The 14,576-nt window shown below is 48.0% G+C and overlaps 1 protein-coding gene across 2 annotated transcripts in view; it reads left to right on the top strand.

Annotated features, from left to right (window-relative positions):
- gpc5c (glypican 5c) overlaps positions 1-14,576 on the top strand; it is a 63,388-nt gene that overhangs the window by 32,485 nt on the left and 16,327 nt on the right. For both annotated transcript variants that reach the window (XM_084708511.1, XM_084708509.1), the window contains one exon: positions 9,390-9,510. In XM_084708511.1, coding sequence (XP_084564637.1) covers positions 9,390-9,510 — 121 coding nt within the window. The remainder of the gene's footprint in view (positions 1-9,389; positions 9,511-14,576) is intronic.

The raw sequence follows: 14,576 nt of genomic DNA, 5'->3' as shown, positions 1-14,576 counted from the left end.
CAAACACACACACACACACACACACACTTTCACATACATACACACCATACATACAGCATGTGCAAATGCACGAGTACACGCAAGCAATGGAAAATATTTCAAGTCTATGGACGGACCAACAGTTGAAGCCGGGAGAGCTTGAGAGAAGATGAGCCTTAGTAAAAGTGATTTGCACAGTATTGTGACTCATATGTTATAGTCTGTTATAAAGTTAAGCTGCAACCCAACTCCCATTTCCAGAACCTGCTCAAGCTCAAGGCCCTTCTCGAACCCTGGTCCCAGCCCTAGTCCCAGCTCTAGTCCCAGCCCTAGTCCCAGCTCTAGTCCCAGCTCTAGTCCCAGCTCTAGTCCCAGCCCTAGTCCCAGCTCTAGTCCCAGCTCTAGTCCCAGCTCTAGTCCCAGCTCTAGTCCCAGCTCTAGTCCCAGCCCTAGTCCCAGCTCTAGTCCCAGCTCTAGTCCCAGCTCTAGTCCCAGCTCTAGTCCCAGCCCTAGTCCCAGCTCTAGTCCCAGCTCTAGTCCCAGCTCTAGTCCCAGCTCTAGTCCCAGCCCTAGTCCCAGCCCTAGTCCCAGCTCTAGTCCCAGCTCTAGTCCCAGCCCTAGTCCCAGCTCTAGTCCCAGCCCTAGTCCCAGCCCTAGTCCCAGCTCTAGTCCCAGCCCTAGTCCCAGCCCTAGTCCCAGCTCTAGTCCCAGCCCTAGTCCCAGCCCTAGTCACAGCTCTAGTCCCAGCCCTAGTCCCAGCTCTAGTCCCAGCTCTAGTCCCAGCCCTAGTCCCAGCCCTAGTCCCAGCCCTAGTCCCAGCCCTAGTCCCAGCTCTAGTCCCAGCTCTAGTCCCAGCTCTAGTCCCAGCTCTAGTCCCAAAGCTTTAAAGTAAAGCCAGCCAGCTGCCCCACTGGTAGATATGGGCCTGGGCCTTCGGTAAACACACAAGCATTTGGTTAACTTGCAACTAAGAAAGAGAGAGCGCAAAAGAGGGAGAGACATTTTTATATTGAATGTTTTCTTTGGCACTATTTGAAAGATGCCAAATACGTATTTGAGGGTGAGCGAGGAAGAGAGAGTTTGTGGGAAGTTTATATTTCTTATGTCAGATGAGGTACGCAGGTATGTCCATGCCACAGAGTAGACAGGGCAGGTCATGGGATATGTTGTGCCCTAAGATCAGTAACATTTCACTAATGCAAATACTGACATCATTTACTTACATTTAACGTGGCTTATGTATTTTTGTAAAAACAATATAAACACCTTCAGATGTATTTTATTTAAAACTTTATGTCCTTTTCTCTTCTCATTAATGTCAATATAATTCCCCCCAAAATAATGAATAAAACGAAAATAATTTCAATTTACGAAGTATTTTGAATATATGAATCTAAGCTCACACAAAGACATATATATATATATATATATATATATATATATATATATATATATATATATATATATATATACATATATATGCGCCAATGTATTAGTTAGGTATTTACCATAAACAAACAATACCTATATTTAAAGATTACTTTCACTTTGAATTATTTAAAAAATCATTATTACCTCCATGCTGAATATTTACACAGGCAATTTCTTAGATTATATAGGCTAAGGAGGTTTTTGCATGTAGAATCTGTTGTTTTCCTTTGATTAACAATGATACTTCTTTGCATCATGTTATCCATGACCTGTTATAACAAGCAAAAGTGTGGTTGGATTTGAAAATGAGTCATCATGCAATTATTCCACCACATGATGAAAACTGTACCAATCACTTTCGGGGTGATTATACTTACAAATACCTACAGTATGTCTGTAAATGTTGCCAATTGTGTCAGTTGCATTTTCTCAGGTGTCTGTTGCATTCGTACAATCAAGACAGATCGTATAGTCATGTCACTAAGTAATCTGTGTGTGTGTGTGTGTGTTTGTTGGGGGGGAGGGGGGGGGGGGGAGGGTGGGGTCTCAGAGTGTGAAACATTGGAGTTTTGCTCCCTTGTGCCCCTACAGCAGCTGACAGCGTATGCCCTTTGACCCCCTCACTCAACACCCTCACAACCCCTAAACCCCACTCTGCCATTGGGTGTGCATCCGTGTGTGTGTGTGTGTGTGTGTGTGAGAGAGTGTGTGTGAGTGTGTACATGGACTGTATGTGTGCTTTTGTAGCTGCAGGCTTTTGTTGACAAAACTTGAGTGTTCACTCTCCCTCTTTGTCTTTTCTTCACCCTCTCTCCCCTGAATACACACATCCTCTCACTCACACTGTATATCAACAGATGCCAATGTACGCCTCAAGTGTGTGGCTGTGGGGTTGTGTAATGCCACATTCTCTTACAGCTTTGATCGCCCGGGCGCAGTCTTTTACATTTCGTAAATGGTGGCATCTTTGTTCCATCCTCAGAGCAGGTTTGTGAAAGGTTGAGAAACGGTCTCACCTGCGTTCCAGTCCAGAAAACCATCCATTGGCAAATTATAGTCCATATTGAGGAGCCAATCAGCAACCCTTTCAGTTTGAGCATACCACACCCACCCAGTCGGTTGGAAAGCGATAAAGTCTGTGAAAAAAACGCAATAAAGAGAATGTGTCAGGAGACATGAGAGGAGTGTAAGTTTAGCGTGTGTTTACTCTGGGTCTCTGGACCCTCTCTCCTTCGTCTGGAGAAGGCAGACACTCAGACAGGTGGCCTGACCACTCCAGAGGCTCTTGCTTCACACACACACACACATGCACACATGCACACACACACACACAAACGCACACACACACACACACATGCTGAACTGTATGTCTCAAACCCCCCCTCGCAGCCCGGGTTGCCCTGTCTAGTGCTTACCTCAGCTGTCTGTGCCCTCATGGGCATGTGGGGGTTTATCTCTCTCCCCCTCTGCCTCTCTCCCTGTCTCTCTTCCTCTTTTTCACACACACTCTCTTGACTTGTAACTTTTCATTACATTCTTAATTCAGAAAGGTGTGTTGATAAAACAAAAAAAGAATGTGTATACACGACACACTGACTTCAATTTCAAATAATACCTGATGCTGGTTTCAAAATAAAACAAGCAAGCAGAGTATCATTAGCGAACAAAAAACAACTGTCAACGTTTAAAAATCAAAACAAATATTGTGCTCACTGCTACAGTTCTTGGCAAGTTCTGTAGCAGTGAAATATGCCTAGTGCACAAGACCCATCCTGCACTGGCTCCTGGGAAGGACATTAATCAATCAACAATCATGTCTATTGCAGGGTGTGGCATTATTTCTAGGAATATTATAACTTAATAATGAAAACTCATTCACCAAATCAGTCATCCACTTGGGACCCTAATGGTGATCAGGGGAATTGGGACCAAACTCTTGACTCAGAGGATGCTGGGAAGCTCTATGTAAGCCTCCCATAAAGAAGCAGACCAGCAGTAACACATCTCAAAGTGGTGTTGCTGGAGGCGGTGAATTTGAATTCCAGGCTTCTTCTTTTTAACGGTGTTGTATCAGTGAGATGTACTGTATGTAATCAACTGAGTCATCTCTTAGTCAAACCTACATCAACCCCACTCGGCCCGTTGTGGCTCCGTCTGTCCAAATCAGGTATATACTGCCTCCTGCTGGACACTATAAAACCGCAGTAACAACTAAGACTTCTGTCCCAAAGTTGTCAAACAGTAACTTGTTTTGTATTGCACCCTACAGTCTTTATCTGTTTAATCTCTCCTTGTTGTGGCTTTACTAATTATGTCGGGAGCAGACATAGAAACAAGGCCTGGGTCATAAAACCATTTTCTCAAGTCTGACACACTTAACCCTCTCTCTCCCCCACCCTATTTTAATGAGTGTTATGTCATGACAAGTGTTTTTGTATGTCTGTGCTCTCGAGCAGGCTAGCTTTATTCATCCACAGCCAAGGCCTGCCCTGAAGGGTCACTTCACAGGGAAGATAGCAGCCACTCAGATGTGTGTGCCTGCTAGTCTGAGTCTCTCGAATGGCATTTTTCCCTCCGTCACTTTTCCGGTGTTCTCCCCCAGTCTTTGATTATTTCCACTGAGAATGAGATAGAAGTCTGCAGCCTGTGGCCTTGGAGGGACCTTTTCCAAACTGGGTGTTTGGAGAAATAGTTGTGGGGGTGGGTTTTGCAAGGCTGTATTCCTAGTTGATAACAATATGAAAGCATGTTTATCTATGATATGAGTCAGAAATTGTTTGTTGTATATTCATGATGATGGTACCTTGACTGTTGTTTACATTAATTCATTACCCATCTTAAACCACATGGTGGCAGTGTTGGGCCATTATACTCGATATTGCTGGAACAGAGGGATGGTTTTCTATCATAAACCTCAAGTATCCCACTTACAATGACAGCTAGCTAGTTACTTTGCTCAGCGGGTCTCATCTCATCCATTGAATGACCTGAGAATACACTATGCCTCAAATGCCTGATGGCATCTTCCTTTACTGACAGGAAATGCTTCCGGTTGGTTGACTGAGACGTGGCTGTAGAGTGGATGCGTGAGGTATCCGATTCATGCTACAGTATGTTGAAGGTCTATTCACATAAGGTCAAAGATGTTTGAATGACAAATATCATTGAAATGAAGGAGAGGTGAAGACATCCTGGACAGCACACTCTGATTTGTCATCTGAACTGAGTTCCTGAACCTTTTCGTCCGTGATGTGGAGGAGATTGGGGGAGGGAAGGAGGAGAGTGGGGCAGACCAGAGAGAGATGGGGATATGGAGGAAGGGGGGTGGGGGGGGACCCCTCTGTGCAGGATGTGGACCTGTCTGTGCCCTGCCCTGAAGCCTTCTGGGAGCATGGAATGTGTAAGTGCTTGGTGGCACATGCCCATGTGGTGACCGGCTGAGTGTTTGTGTGTGTGTGGGGGGGGGGGGGGGGGGAGGGGGTGGGGGTGGTAGAAGGAGGGAGAGGTGTAGAGATATGGGGGCTGGAACGGAGAGAAACGGAGGTGGAGATAGACAAAAGGAGGAGGGGAGAGAGAATGAGAGACACAGGGAGGAACAGGGAGGGGAGTGGATGAAGTGACTGAAAGCAGTCCCCTGTCTGGGCTTGTCTGTTCCAGGGATGACCTTGACTCATCCTCACCCCTGTCTCTCATGTAGCCTCTTTAAATCCACTGTGGCAGAGTGCTTCTATAAGTGCATGTACTAAAACCCTCTGAGACAGTTCAAGGATAGGCGTCATCTGCCTTTGTCTCAATATTTGTGCATGACACGGTATCTAAGTGTGTCTCTGTATGTGTTTACTGCTGGGGTGTCATTATGTAACAGTGTGTGTGTTTCTGCAGTCTAAGGGCAGATGAGTTGGACCGTATCTGTCTTATTAAATATTTGTGTTAGTGATGTTCTCTGTGTTAGCTGCTGCATGTGTTCAGTGTGTTGTGTGAGGGAACTGCTAAGCTCAGAGTGTGGGAACAGGATGGCCTTTCAGGACCGAGGAGCCCGCTCAGCACTGAGCAGCCCCTGTCCAACTCATAAACACATCTCCCCCTCCCTCTCTCACTTTCTAGCTTTCCTTTCCCTTTTTCACCCTCTTTCTTTTACTGACTTTTTCCTTCCTTCCTTCCTTCCTTCCTTCCTTCCTTCCTTCCTTCCTTCCTTCCTTCCTTCCTTCCTTCCTTCCTTCCTTCCTTCCTTCCTTCCTTCCTTCCTTCTGCCCGCCCGCTAGCCCGCCCTCCCTCTCTCCTTCCCCCCCTCTGATAAGTATATAGTTCTCTTTCTGTTCGTTAGCTAACATTTTACATTCTATATATTGATATACATTTTGGGGAAAACTCTAAGACAATGGGCATATGGTTTGATTCCTCTCGCTCTCTCTCTCTCTCTGTCTCTCTCTCTGTCTCTCTCTGTCTGTCTCTCTCTCTCTCTCTCTCTCAAGCCCATTCCCTTTTCAATTCTACTTTTACCTCTTTCTTTCCTTCCTTTCCCTTCTTCCTCTGTATTTCCACACCCATTTGCCTAACCCTTCTCCCTGGCTTTCTCCTGTGAAGTATACTCCATAGCTGGCTCCACACTTGGGCCGCAGCCCTCTGACACTGCTGGGCTGCATTCATATAAAACCTTGTGTGTTTCATGGTGTAACAGGGTTAGTGCAATGGTACAAAGACGATATATAGGAGTGGGTGTCTCTCTGTGTGTGTTTATCTGTCCGTCTGTGAGTGTATATGTGTCTGTGTGTGCTTCCATAAAGGTTCACTAAGGGTTCTCTTCTACAGCTATAGTCTAAATGTTTCCCCTCTGGCACGAATAACTTGAAGATCCATTATTAGTAAGATGTGTGTGTGTGAATCATGGCCTAAGGGGCTTGGTGTCTAGTAGGGGGTCTGGGGCAATCTGAAGTTCTGCTCGTCTAATCTATAACTCCCTATACTGTTCTGTTTGTTCCCCTCTCACAGACGCACACACCCAGACCCTCAGACAGTCATTATGAGCTGGGAGAGCTGGCCTGCAGGCATATCTTTATTGATGGGGCTATTTTACCTTCAGTGGAGCTGAATCACTTGACTCTTAGGAGTTCTCTTTCATACATAGCCTTTGTTCTTGTAATCATCTACCTCTCTGTCAAACAAACACACACGCACAGATCAGCGCACTCTTTTTCTCCTCTGTCTCTCACAAGCGCACACACGCACAGACACACACACGCACACACGTGCTCGTGTAATCCCCCAACCGACTTTCAGCCTGTGGTAATTGAGTCCCCCGGTGAGCTCTGAGCTCTCGTTAGCCTTACAGACTGAGCTCCAGAAAGCTCCCAGGTCAGGGCAGCACCGGGAGGGCCAGTATCCATCCCATGCTGCATGGACCTGGGCCTCGTCATCCTCGCCCACCCCCTCTCCCTCTCTCAACCAAGCCACGGATCTTTACCCCTTACAACCCCTCCACCAAAAAAAAAAAGCCCTAGCCTGTGTAGGGGATTGAATGGGACAAGGAAGGTGTAGGGCATTGAGTAATACAGGGTTGGGGAATTAAAGGTTGTCCAGGATCTGCCTCGCATCACATGCCCCCATGCTGGTAGCTGGTGTTGGTGGATTGAAGCTGATGCTGGATCAGTGGTGTGAGCTTAGGGGTGAGTCAGGCGTGTAGTGTTGCCAGGGACGGTTTGTACGAGTCCTCCTAACTAACAAAAAGCAGTGGAAGAGGTGAGGGGGAGAATGTGGAGCCCTTATTGACAGCCGAGTGGAGGGCTTGTGACTGGAGTGGAAGGTCTTGTAATCATCACGCGCGCAAACTTACTCTTTCTCTCTTTATTCCTCTTTGTGTCTCACACACACATGCACACACACACAAACACTCTCTCTCTTTAACACACCCATGGCAAATAACAATGAACAAATGCATCCCATTGTATGCCACACTTAAACACACAACTGTGCTGTGCCACACTACTCAGAAGAGCATGCATGCACGCACACACGCAGACAAATACACAAACAAACACACACACCTCAGAGAAACACACACACACACCTCAGAGAAACACACACTTCAGAGAAACACACACACACACCTCAGAGAAACACACACCTCAGAGAAACACACACACACACACACATCAGAGAAACACACACACACACCTCAGAGAAACACACACCTCAGAGAAACACACACACACACACACACATCAGAGAAACCCACACACACACCTCAGAGAAACACACACACACACCACACAGAAACACACACGCACACTCTCACCTTCAAACTCGCACACACTAAAACTCACTCACCCCTACGCAGTCACTGACGCATACACACAAACCACGTCCTGTACGCGCACACGTTTCAAGTGTCAATGGAAGTCAGAAGTCCAACTATCGATTGTCTCCCTCTTGTTAGGACAAGAGTCTTATCTGTTCCCAACATTAAAAGCCTTTTTTGTTACTAAGACCGGAATGATGAGAGAGCACAAGCTTTGTGTCCCACAGAGAAGGAGACAGAGAGAGAGAGGGGGAGACAGAGAGAGAGAGAGGGGGAGACAGAGAGAGAGAGGGGGAGACAGAGAGAGAGAGGGGGAGACAGAGAGAGAGAGAGGGGGAGACAGAGAGAGAGAGGGGGAGACAGAGAGAGAGAGGGGGAGACAGAGAGAGAGAGGGGGAGACAGAGAGAGAGGGGGAGACAGAGAGAGAGGGGGGGAGACAGAGAGAGAGAGGGGGAGACAGAGAGAGAGAGGGGGAGACAGAGAGAGAGGGGGGAGACAGAGAGAGAGAGAGAGGGAGACAGAGAGAGAGGGGGAGACAGAGAGAGAGAGGGGGAGACAGAGAGAGAGAGAGGGGGAGACAGAGAGAGAGAGAGGGGGAGACAGAGAGAGAGAGGGGGAGACAGAGAGAGAGAGGGGGAGACAGAGAGAGAGAGGGGGAGACAGAGAGAGAGAGGGGGAGACAGAGAGAGAGAGGGGGAGACAGAGAGAGAGAGGGGGAGACAGAGAGAGAGAGGGGGAGACAGAGAGAGAGAGGGGGAGACAGAGAGAGAGAGGGGGAGACAGAGAGAGAGGGGGGGAGACAGAGAGAGAGGGGGGAGACAGAGAGAGAGGGGGGGAGACAGAGAGAGAGAGGGGGAGACAGAGAGAGCGAGGGGGAGACAGAGAGAGCGAGGGGGAGACAGAGAGAGAGAGGGGGAGACAGAGAGAGAGAGGGGGAGACAGAGAGTGGCCAGAGGGGGGAGAGAGGGAGGGGTGGAAGAGAGTGAAGCAGGAAAAGAGAGAGAGGGGACGCTGTAAGCGCTCTTTCAGCATGATGAAGAGAAAGTTCAGATCTCAGATCAGTCAGATCACCAGCCAGGGGGACTCACATTCATCTGTTTCATGCATTTCACATCCATTTTTGGAGGAACGCCACATGCTCACTAGCATGTTATGCACAAGAGAGAGAGAGAGAGAGAGAGATAGAGAGAAAGAGAGAGAGAGAGAGCCATGATCTGAGTGAATGCATCTGATAACTGCTTGGTACTGTACAGTGTGTGAGAGAGAGAGAGAGAGAGAGAGAGAGAGAGAGAGAGAGAGAGAGAGAGAGAGAGAGAGAGAGAGAGAGAGAGAGAGAGGAGAGAGAGAGAGAGGGAGAGAGGGAGAGAGGGAGAGAGAGATGTATCTCCTCTCTTGTGCACTGATCTCTGTTCTCATCTCCAGAACTGCCCCAGGTACTGGAGCGCTGCTCTGTTATGAGGGTATCTTTAGGGACGAGAGCTTTCTGCTCTATCCTCAGGTTCCTGTCAGAGGAATCGCCTGGAAATACTTTGTTGATGACATTTGATCATCTTGTGCAATAGTGTTTAGGCAACATTAGTGTTGTAGCATTTCTATTGTGGAGGCTTTTTTGCTGCTGTTAATGCCCTGCTTTAAACATTGCTCTCTCTCTTTCTCTTTCTCTCTCTCTCTCTATTTTCTCAGTTATACAGGCAGGGTGGTAGGAAAAGGACTTCAGGCTCAAAAGCAGAACCCAGAGGTCAAAGTTCGTAGCCCGAACCCCGTCCTGGCTGAGGTCAAGAAAAAACTGGAGGGCTTCACACAGGTAACAGCCCACATAACATTTACAAGGACACATACACAGTCAATATCTGATGGAATATTTAGATACTGTAGATAATATAGTAGAGTTGATGACTTTGGAAGCAATCAAATGCAAGGTTAGCTGTATTTGACATCAAACAGTGATGAGGACTGAAGAAGCTCTTACAATGTCAATACCATGACCAAGCTCTAAACCCTGACCTAACCTTAACCCTCCCCTTGATACAGTACAAAGACTGTTTTGAGTACAAGATCATATCAGAGATCAATGGAAGAGAGAAGAGAGAGAGTGTGCGCAAGAATGGAAAGATAAGAGGAAATACTATACAAAGAGAGAGAGAGAGGGAATGGGAGTGAGTGTAAGGAAGAAAGAGACGGGAGAGGGAGTGAGAGAGAGAGAGAGAGAGAGAGAGAGAGAGAGAGAGAGAGAGAGAGAGAGAGGGAGAGAGAGAGACAGAGAGACAGAGAGACAGAGAGAGACAGAGAGAGAGCAAAAGGTCAGTTATGAGAGGCATAGATAATAGAAGCACCTTCAAAGTGACTCTGTTGTAATGCAGATGAGGATCAGACTGAAAGGACCGGGGGATAAAAGGGTCCATTCCCAAGGTCCCCAGAGGCCATTTGAGGAGACAATCGGAGACAGATTCTCTTCCCCTTTCGGCCCACTCAGTCCTTTGTTGTGCCCCCGAAACCTTACCCTCCAACCGCACACTGGCCATCCCTCTCTTTCTCCGTTTCTTCACCAAGCCCTCCCACCACCATACCTCTTTCTATCCCTCAAGTCTTTCTGTGTTTTCATCCCTCCCTCATTAATCTCTGATACAATCTTCCATTGCCCTAAAACAACCTCCCTCCGTCTCACTCTCTGGCGCTTCCTCCTGCCCCCCGCCCCCCCTCCCCCTTTTCCTCCTCTCTGTCTCACTCTCTCTTATCTTTCCAACCCTTTCGATCCCTCCGTCTCTCTCTCCCCGCTCCTCCGTGCATCAGGAGTGACGTCGACCAGTCCTCGCTGTCACTCCAGACCCGACGAGCGGGTTTGCTCCGCCACGCCTCACACGCTTGCCTGCATGCCCCGGTTACCTTAGGAGCCGGGGTGCAGCAGAGTCGTGTCTGTCTCTTCCAAGACTTTTGGGGAGAACCAAATGTCTACCCCCGAGAGGGGCAGGGCTCATGGCTGTGGTGTTTGCACTAGATGACACAGAGAGAGTGCGGGTTCACTCACACTGTCAGACTGTTTCTTCTGCTGCTTTTCAGAATGCACTCGGTGATGATGTATACAAGGCACACACACACATAAACACACCCGTAGATGGATGTACAAATGACACATGATGCAAGATGTGCATAGAGTATGTGGGATGTGTGATTCATTACCATGAAGAAGCTGATCTCTCTGCCTGGCCCGTGAGGTGATTGAACACGGAGCTGCAGAGAACACAAAGTCCTAGTCCAGTGTCCCTGCTCACGGGGACACTGGCAGTGAAACTGTGTGTGTGTGCATGCGACAATGACAATGCGTGCATCTGTGCATTGTGTGTGGCTGTGTAGAAGGTTCTGTTTGTACACACACACACACACACACACACATGGGTACACACACACACACACACACAAACACACACACGCACACACCAGGGATTGTGGAGGCGAGCTCTGAGCCGTCTAATCTTTTGACCTTTATATAAAACGCTCCATAAATGAATTGGCTTGTACGGGGGCCCCCTGAGCACCCTCCTCCTCCTCTCTCCTCCCCACGGATCCTTAAACACAGCTAATGGAGGATGGTAAAGATGTCCAACCCTGGAACGTTTGCCGGCCATCAGAAACAGCTGTATTAGGGTGGGAACCTCCTCACAATAGTCTGACTGTCTCCTGGATGGGAGCTGCTGGTCCAGGCCCTCTTTCCAAAAATTGGCAGGCACTTTCTATGAGTGGGAGCTTATAGCGTGAGTGTGTACACACACACACACACACACACACACACACACACACACACACACACTGGTAATGGGATCCATGAGTTAGACTTGCCTGGCAGGTCCACAGGTGCAGTCTGTGGAGCCCACACAGTAGCCAGACCCTATCCATCCATCCATCCATCATCCCACTCATCCAACCATCTGTATACTTCTAACAGCCTTACAGAAGGAGGGAAGAACAACATTTAAAGCAGGGCATTAACAGTAGCATTGCCTCGTCATATTTAAAAAAAGCCTCCACAATAGAAACGCTGAAACACTAATGTTGCCCAAACAGAGAGAGAGAATCAGGGCTGGACTGGGCGGTGGTGGTTTGTCTGGTTTGGTCTGGCAAGCACCTAGCAGATTCTTTCCACTCGAGAAAGATTAGATTGGCCTTTTGAAATGTCTAGTGTTGTTGAAATGGTTGAAATGATGCAGCATAAGTGCCTCTTGCAGCAAGGCCTTGAAGACAGATCCTCTGTCAAACGAACAGCATCCACGCTTTGTGCAACACAGTCATTATATTGCTTTTGATATTGAGCAATCAAATGATATTTGATATTGCTTTTACTATAGACACTTTTTTGTTGATGGTTCTGGATTATGATTGGCCAGTATCGGAACTAGAGAGAGAGAAGGGGTGACTGTGCTTGTGTGTATGTGAAATAAGCCTGGTCTCAATGTAGAAGGCTTTGTGTGGATAAATATAGAGAGATAGAAATAGAGGGATGGAGATGAGTATACACATGCACTCTCTATCACTTTCCTGAATTTCCCCACGGGATGAATACAGTATCTATCTATTTTTCTCTCTCTTTATCTTTTACCCTCTCTCTCTCTGCAGTATGTTTTCTCTTTCTCTCCTCTCTGTCTACACACCCACACAAAGCGATAAAGATGAATGGAGCTGTATGTGCACACACATACTGAACACACAAGGACACAGACACACACACACACGCAAACACAGAATGTATAGATCAAAGAGGGATAATGCCTAGCTTCTTGTGTCTCACGGCCGACCGACATCATTCTAGTCATTGTCTGAGACAGGGAGGTGGAGGTTCACAAGCACCGTGAACTCTCTGATGCTACACCCTGCCTCTCTGTCCCTCCATATTTCTGTCACTTTCAACTAATCCTGTGTGCGAGGGTTGGGCCCAGCCTTGACGTTGTTGACGGTTCGTGAGCTGCTTATGGTCCACAGGACGGGAGGAGAGGAGATGTGTGGCGTAGGGGGGAAGAGGGCCAGCAGTATTAACAGGCCCAGTGAGACAGATGACCGATTAGGCTGTTTAAAACACCATTCATCCACGGAGCCAAAGATGATATCACCACTGCAGTGTCTCGTTCGCTCTCCTTCTCCGACGTTGTGTCTCGCGCTCTCTCCGGCTCTCTCTTTCTCTCTCCTTCTCCGACGTTGTGTCTCGCGCTCTCTCCGGCTCTCTCTTTCTCTTCTCTTTTTGTGTTTCCTCTCTTCACCCGACCGACCAACCCGACCAACCGCATACACAGTCACACACACACACGGAAAAACTGATTCTGTGATTAGTGACTATGGTCAGGCTTCCTGAGATGCAGACAAAAATGTTGAGCAAGAGCACACACACACACACATTCACATACACACACACGTACACGTAGGATACTGTAACTGTTTGTGCCGGAGACAGTGGCGTCAAGGCGGTCGAGTCTGTCTGAGAGAATGGAGAGAATGTGAGACCAGAAGGAACTAAGAGGTGGATACATCTGCAGCATTTCTTGGGGATTAGAAGTGTCACTTTTTCCCCTCTTTATTCTTCACCATTCATCCTCCCATACTCTCACTTTTTATTGGCAGGCCAAACTGGGCCCTTCCCTGCTCTGATGAAGTGATGTCGCAAAATACTGCCACCCACCCACGCATGCACCGCATGCGCACACACACACACACACACACACACAGAGAGCGAGAGAGAGCGAGGGAGAGAGGGAGGGAGGGAGGGGGGAGGGGGGGGGGGAGGGAGGGGGGAGGGAGGGGGGGGGGGAGGGGGGGGGGAGGGAGGGAGGGGGGGAGGGAGGGGGGGAGGGAGGGCGGGCTTTGCCCTCATCCCTGCTGAATACCAGTTTAAATACCAGTTTTTCTATAAAACTGGAATGCATGTCTTTAGCCCCCTGCTGTGGATTAAACACACACACACAGGGAGTCAGCAGCTTTGTCAGTCGACCTCACCCACCCTCTAACCCCCACCTGTGCTTAAGATGGGAATTGGTTACTCTTGGCAACGTAGGCTTTCCAAAAATAGGATATACACACACACACACACACACACAGGAATTCAATTAAACCCATGCTCCCAACAATGATGATCATCTTCAACTAAAGAATGTTTTTGTGAGTGAGATGAGGGCTGTGTGTGTGTGTGTGTGTGTGTTTGTGTGTGTGTGTGTGTGCGCGTGTGTGCGTGTGTGTGGGAGGGAGAGGTAACATTGGGGGTATATTGCATATTTGTGTGGAGTTATGGCTACACTGAGAACTGTATGAGCAGAAATACCTGATTTGCCCATGGATGTCTTGGTGATTTCTATTTAGTGAAAGGCATTTACTCTGCCTCCCCTAAATCCCAAAGCCAATATTAACCCAGTATTCCACACTGCCAAGATGCCATGGGAGAGACATGTGGGCTCACAGGCAGGGGAGATACCTGTCCAAGGTATGCAATCTAACCACTTTGTACCTTTTATGGTTCTCTCTGAATACTAAATCCCTTGACCCTGTTATATCTTCACATACTTTCTCGTATCAGTGCTAGGCTGACAACATTAAACATGACAAAAGTCGCCAGAAATTTCTCCTCAGTACCACATCAGAGATGCAAACCCTGGAGGGCATGTCTCTGTCTTGTATCTTGTAGAGTTCACCTCTCAGACTGCCCCTTGCAGAGCAGAGCGGTTCAGGGGATTGGAGCACTACATGCCAGAAGAAGTGTGTTGTGATTGAAAAAGCGTAATAGCGAACGAACGATAAAGCTGAATAGGCTGGTCCAGTACGTTCTGTGGAGCAGAGGTGAAGGCCTTCTTCAAAACGCCTTTTGATATGGATCGACAATCTACTTTGCCTTTGGAA

Source organism: Hypomesus nipponensis, chromosome 10 (assembly GCF_054491055.1).
Source record: "Hypomesus nipponensis isolate SF chromosome 10, ASM5449105v1, whole genome shotgun sequence".
Lineage (NCBI taxonomy): Eukaryota > Metazoa > Chordata > Actinopteri > Osmeriformes > Osmeridae > Hypomesus > Hypomesus nipponensis.
This window is presented reverse-complemented; position numbering and strand designations above follow the sequence as displayed.